A 6867-nucleotide genomic window follows, 5' to 3' on the forward strand; every position below is an offset into this window, starting at 1 on the left:
GGTAGAGCCTAGAGGGGTTTTTTTTTCTTGGTAATTGGTCCTGTGATGATTTATGCCAAGAGATATCCTTTTGCCAATGATTCTGACACTGCTGTTTCTTTTGTGTGGTATGCGAATTGAACAGTCACATTGTGATGCTGTAGATGACCAAGGACTAAACTGGTCATCCATTTTGGCTGGCATGTGTGCGTCATATTAATCCTCTAATAGCGCCTTTCTTTTCTTAGGTTTTCAAACCGAGACCTTTGGTTGATCTCACTGCAGCTGTTTCATCTGCTTTGCTAATAAATGAAACTCAGTGGGTTGGGATTATAGTGCGGCCCATTGACTACTCTCTCAAAGGCGCCGTCTTGCACATTGATACTGGTCCAGGGCTTAAGATTGAAGAATCACATGCCATTGAGATGGAGAGCTGTGCTAACATATCACAAAGTGCTCCTGGCATTTCAAACTTGAATGGCTCTCAAAAAAATTGTCCTTTGGCTTCTAGTACAGAGCCTGAGCAATTAACCCTTCATGATGGTAGAATAGAATTTTCAGATTGGGCAAGTGATATAAATTCTGTTATTTGGATCCCAGTTCTTGCTATCAGTGACACTCTTCCAAAAGGATCATCTTCAGGTCATTAATTATAAGCTTTTGCTGGTTTCCATCTTTGTTGTATGTATGTCTTCATTTCCATCCAGTTATTTTCTTACCAGAAACATATTGTTTATCATGAGCAGTCAACCCTCAGAGACAGAGCATTGTGGATGGTATGAGAACAGTAGCATTGAAACTTGAATTTGGAGCATCTCACAACCAGATATTTGAAAGGTATAGTCCTCAGCTATAATCATTTATACAATGAATTCTCTTTCCCTTTCTTTCTTCTTTTAATTTCATTATTTTTCTATTTCCCTTTCTTTCTTCTTTTAATTTCATTATTTTCTTAGCCATTCTGTCTGATTTCTTATTAAACGCGCATGGACCTGATATGCAGAACTATAGCTGTTCATTTCACTGACCCTTTCCATGTGAGCACACGCGTTGTAGATAAATGCAATGATGGTACTCTGCTGCTCCAGGTATGACAGACATCCTGAGCTATAAGAATTTAGTCACCTATATGATCTATATTTTCTCAAACTGGTGGCATCTGATATGGTGACTATTTCAGTGGGTTCTAGATATTGACAATGTATACCTGCCTACGTGATTATGATTGTTTGCAAAGTGTTTGTGTCATATTTTTCATATTGCTTTCATTGTCCATAATGCTTGCTTCCAGGTGATACTACACTCCCAAGTGAAGGCCTCATTGACCATATATGATGCTTGGCTTGAACTTCAAGATGGATTTGTTCATACTGGACAAGGAAATGGAAGACCAACATCAAGCTTCTTTCCACTTGTGATTTCTCCAACCTCAAAAGCGGGAATCTTGTTCAGTATTTGCTTAGGGAGCACGACTGGTGAAGGTAAAGATGTTTATCCCATTAATAAATATGGGCCATATCTGTCCATTTGATGATTGATCGAGAAAGAAAATTGTCATTATTCTAATGATTTCTGGTTCTGGGCCATATCTGTTCATTGATTCACAGAACTCTATAAATTCATATAATTGGGATTCATATCAATTCATATAATTGGCCCATACAATTTAATGTTCTTGAGCAATTTGGTAACTATAAAGTATTGTTGTTTGAAGTCTTAAGAAAGGTTTAGAAGTGACAACAATCCAGGTGCTCAGAGTGCGACTTCTTGTTCAATATGGTGTATTTGGAAGAGGAAGTGCATAGCATTTAAGCAAATGAAAAATACCCATTGACATGCTAAGGACGTCCTTGTTGTGTATATTTTCTTATGCTTTTCTTGGCCGTGTTTTTCCTAGGTTTTATTTATTTATTTAGGTTGGGTTCTTAGATGTTATTGGTTCTTCTGTTTATTTTGCTACCAAATAGCTTGTATTTGGATAAACTTTATGGGAAGTTATATTATTTAAATTCAGTATTAGGTAACACCTAAGTGGATCTGCTACTAAGCTATAACTGCTGAGAGAGAAGAAATAGCAAGAGTATTAGGATAGAAAGAAAAGAGTAATTTTAGTGGAGATTTTGAAATGAACCGATAATAGGTTTTCCAGCTTATTTATACAGCCACCAACTCCTTGACAACTATTACTTCTGCAGATACTAGTAACTGCTCTAATCTAATAGTCTTTCCTTTTCTTCTTTAACTGCTTACAGTTCTATTGACTGAACAACTCTAACAACTTTTATCTTGTCTGCTGATGACTTTATTGATTCTTCAATTTCCTCCATATGTGACATGCTGTCTGCATCCCTAGAGTTTATTTTTTGGCATCTGGATTGCATTGAAGAAGTAAAATTTCTTTTGCTGAATGAGACTATAGTTAGATTTGTGGACACTTTAATACGTGTTTTTGCTTGAATTTAAATACTTGAATTGAGTGAGAAGCTCTTCTTTCTAGAGCTTTTAGCTCAGTAGTAGAATTAGCTTAGCAGTTAGCAGTGGGAAGAGTCTATTCTATAGAGAAGCCTTGGGCCAAGACAGTGTTCGGGATTTTCCTGTTAGTCCTGATATAAGCATTTTGTCCAACTACATAACTTTTTCTTTTTCATTACTTCCATGGTGGTGCTTCGTGGCACAGCAACACCCAGAGAGAGAGAGAGAGAGAGAGGGAGAGAGAGAGAGAGCATTAAAAAAGTGAAGCGATTGTTGGCCCCCAGCTGCTGCTGGCAGTGACTGGTGAATGGTGATATTATATTGCTACATGGCAGTGGTTGGTACTTGCTAGACCAATGGATATGTGCTTTTTTGGCTTTGTTGGGGGTCATCTCTTTATGAATTGCAAAAAGGCAGAAAATAACTTTCCATTTTAAGATAAGAAGTTATTTTCCTTGCAATATCTGTATTTTTCCTTTGATTGAGAAAACATTTCCCTTAGCTAACTTTTCCTTATTACCCAAACACTGTAAAATGCAGAAAGTGTTTTGAGGAATAATATTTTCTCTGAAATAAATATCTACAAATTTTGGTTTCTTTTCCCTTCTCTGTTTTTATTTCCTTTCCCAAACTACTGGTATATACTATGCATACTTTTATGGTTGTACATTCCTTTTGGCTCCTTATTCCTTTTGGCTCCTTTTTTCAGCTTAGGTCACTATCACTCATAAGAGCTCATTTGGTTTACAGATGAATTAGAGGCACGGAAGCCAGAGACAGAAAGCATATTAAATATCAGATATGGAATTTCTGGTGAGAGAACAATTGGAGCGCACCCTCCTGTGGCCGTGGGATCAATTAGAGCTGAGGTTGCAAGGCAGGACTTGATCTTCAAGAGTGCTCTGGTTTTGCAAAGGCCTGTGCTTGACCCTTGCCTAGCTGTTGGTTTTCTTCCTCTTCCATCTGCTGGCCTGAGAGTTGGGCAACTTGTTACCATGAAGTGGAGGATTGAAAGATTGAAGGGTTTTGGAGGTGATGAAACGTCTGAAAACAGTGTAAGTTACCAACCATTTTTCCTCTTTAGCCTAATGCTATTTGGTTTGACTCGATACACTAGAAGAGGAAAAGCAATCTTCGTCTTTCTTCTTCTCTTTTCGCCTGTATATCTGTGGAAGGCATTAGTGTCAAGCTTGTGATTCAACCTTCTGTTGTTCTGTGTTCCTGCGAACTGAATCAGAATTTAGCTGAAGTGGAGGAAAAGTGGAAAACTGTAGTAATATCATAAGGCCTATTGTTTTGGGAGGTTCTGGGTGCTGGGCCTATATATCTAGGGACATGGATGCCAATTATTCTTTAATTATGTGGACTAGGCAATTCTCCCTAGTTATTTGAATTACTTGGTTGCTATAATTAAATCTTTTAAACAGAATCTCATACTTGTGACCTGTGCAACAGGGTGAGGTTTTGTACGAAGTCAGTGCAAATTCAGAGAATTGGATGATTGCTGGAAGGAAGAGAGGGCATGTTTCACTCTCCACAGAGCAGGGTTTGTAAATGACTTGGGTTCTTTTATGAATTCTATTACATGACAAGTCTCTGGTATCTAACACAAATTATTTGACATTTTCGTCTGTGTTTTTTTCCTTTTCTTCATCATGACAGGTTCAAGGATAGTTATATCAATACTATGTGTGCCCCTGGTAGCTGGTTATGTTCGTCCTCCTCGCCTTGGGCTGCCAAACGTCAACGAATCGAATATAAGTAGCAATCCTCCAGGGCCTCATCTGGTTTGTGTGATGCCCCCCGTTTTGAGCTCCTCCTTTTGTATCCCAGCATGAAGCGTCTCGGCTCTGGATGGCCAAGATTTTCCACGAGAAATGGTTGGATAGGTTCTTTGATATTCAAGAAAATTAAAAGACAAATCTATCCAGTTTTTCTTACCTTTGAAATCTGTAAATTTTGTATGTTCACCTATTGTAGAGAATGAAGAGAAGTTAGTCAAAGAACTGTTCGAATTTAGTTGGAGCTTAGGTAGGTTTTTTGAGTGCCGCCATCTGCTGTATAACACTATATAAGTTCCTTGAACATGTATAGTGGAATTCTGTATTCTTCATGTACAACAGAATCGAAACCGAATTTTATTTTTTTCATCACCCTTGGAAAATTTTTTTGGATGACATTTATTTTTATGCAAAATTAAGAAGGAGAAAGATGCAGGTGCTTGTGAATTTCATATCCCGTATTAATTTGTATGCCACGAATCAATGCATTTATGAGATTTGATAACCAATTTACTGATTCAGCGACCCATTACTTGTGTTGTCCTTTGAATAGTTAGCGGACACTGGAAAATGCATTAGTAATTACTTTTTCATCTGTCAACAACTGTTGGTGGAGGGGGAGAGGGAAATTCACCGACCAAGTACCATCTAATTAAGTTTGTGCATCTCATTAAGTTGGTGTGATGCATTTAGCCAGCAGAAGTAAATATAGGCAAAAGGTTTATTTTGGTCTTTAAAGTACTATCCAATAGTTATGCAAGTCCTTGAATCTAGCTAAGACTTTTAAATTTTTAAAATAAATTAAATATGTCTTTTAGGGATATCTATGCCCTTTCAAGTTTTAAAATGGAACAAATAAATTCTCGAACTTTTAAAATTAAATCAAAAGACATAAAGCTATAACTTTCTTCTAGTTAAAATCTAGTCAAAGTGATGCAAAAAAACTTTCCAGTACATACAGATTTTCATCAGTTTTCCTATCTATTTGATTTGGCACATCGTGATGAATCTTTAACATATCTCAATAAAAATTGATAACTGCTGTTTGTTGAATGGTTTGAAAAATTCTTTTATGAGTTTATTGTCTTCAACTAGTCAACATCACTTATTTTGTTATATCTAATGTTATATGATATTAGATTATTTTGTTAATGAGCGAATAGATAATATAAATTCATAGACAATTGAAGGATGTTAATCAAGAAGTAATAAGATAGAATATGAAAATATATATATATATATTTAATGCAAGGTTATTTTAAGAGCCTATATAACTGTTACCTATTCTTTAAGGTCAAAATAAATCTTTTGCATAAATATATCTACTGATATTATTAAAAATAAAAACTCAATCGATTTAAGTTTATTGAAATTGCCATGTAAGCCAACAGTCTGTGGTGATGTAAGTGTTGATAGCTTAATTTAAATTAATTTAAGTTGATGGGATGGTAAGTGAAAAAAAAAAACAGAAAAGAAAAGAAAAGAAAAATGAACGCGGATAAAAAAAAGGTCCCACCGAGATTTGAACTCGGGTTACTGGATTCAGAGTCCAATGTCCTAACCACTAGACCATGGGACCTCGGATGCTTTATTTTATCAATTTACATATTTCTTACTTGTCATCCAGAACTTTAGGAGATATTTCATCACTGTTCCTCAACTTCAATACAAAAATCTCCAACTTTAATTTAAGTCAATTAAAAACCCCTCTCCTTCATTTTTAATGAGATTTTCCAACTAATTACTAATATAGAGATGCAACCATGAACAATTATCATTTTAAAAATAATCTCTATCACATCACAAATCCAAATTTCAATTATATGAGATTTTTTATATGCTTAAGCATAACTCTATCTAAAATCCTTTTTCCTGTTCTTTTGATATTTATTTTCCATTTTTCTTTGCTCAAGAAGTTGAATTAAAAGTAAAGTTTCTAGAATTAAAATTATCAAAAGAGAGCGTAACTAAAGTTCTTACACTGAAAAAAATGAGATTTCAATAAAATTTATTGAGTTTAAAAAGGGAGTTAAAAAGATTTAGTTTTTAGGGAGTAAAAATGAAAGATTTAAAATAAAATTGAGGAAGCAACGATTCAAAAATCTAAAATTTCATATTTTTTATTTAGAAATTATTTTTTAATTAATTTTAATTATTCACATTGTATTTAATTAGAAATCTTACCAAATATAAATAAGAGAGACTTTTAGTTGATTTAAATTAAAATTGAAAGTTTTGGTAATTAAAAATAAATTTAAAGAATAGTGATAAAATACTTTTTAAGGGAAAGTGAATAAAAATTATCCATAGTCTATTTCAGCTTTTGGAATATTTTTAATATAATTCTATATTATTAATTAATTTAAATGAAAATTTAATCTCTAATTCTATTTGGTTAAATATTCGAACCACTAATATCTGAAATATAATTGGTATTGTAGAGATTTTTTTTTCAAATCACCACAGAATATTTTTTTTTAAAAGAGAATTTCATGCTTTTAAATGGATTGGAATTTTTTTTTTTCTCTGTTTTCATACACTTTTTAAACATTATTTAAAATTTTATGTTTATATTGGGCAGACGAGACTAATTACAGACAGAGCCTTTTAACCCTAGATAGTTAGTGTTGATATG

At 34.1% G+C, this 6867-nt stretch overlaps 1 protein-coding gene and 1 non-coding gene across 3 annotated transcripts in view; one reads left to right on the forward strand and one right to left on the reverse strand.

Annotated features, from left to right (window-relative positions):
* The window catches only part of LOC110610996 (trafficking protein particle complex II-specific subunit 130 homolog), a 29077-nt gene extending 24473 nt beyond the window's left edge, over window positions 1–4604 (forward strand). For both annotated transcript variants that reach the window (XM_021751087.2, XM_021751088.2), the window contains exons 15-21: window positions 228–621; window positions 726–816; window positions 983–1067; window positions 1271–1460; window positions 3202–3506; window positions 3907–3997; window positions 4114–4604. In XM_021751087.2, coding sequence (XP_021606779.1) covers window positions 228–621; window positions 726–816; window positions 983–1067; window positions 1271–1460; window positions 3202–3506; window positions 3907–3997; window positions 4114–4289 — 1332 coding nt within the window. In that variant the 3' untranslated portion in view covers window positions 4290–4604. The remainder of the gene's footprint in view (window positions 1–227; window positions 622–725; window positions 817–982; window positions 1068–1270; window positions 1461–3201; window positions 3507–3906; window positions 3998–4113) is intronic.
* Window positions 4605–5739: 1135 nt separating this feature from the next.
* On the reverse strand, window positions 5740–5811 carry TRNAQ-CUG. Its single transcript has one exon. It is a non-coding gene; the product is annotated as a tRNA-Gln (tRNA).
* Window positions 5812–6867: the final 1056 nt, after the last annotated feature.

The sequence above is a fragment of the Manihot esculenta genome, chromosome 3, assembly GCF_001659605.2.
Source record: "Manihot esculenta cultivar AM560-2 chromosome 3, M.esculenta_v8, whole genome shotgun sequence".
NCBI lineage: Eukaryota > Viridiplantae > Streptophyta > Magnoliopsida > Malpighiales > Euphorbiaceae > Manihot > Manihot esculenta.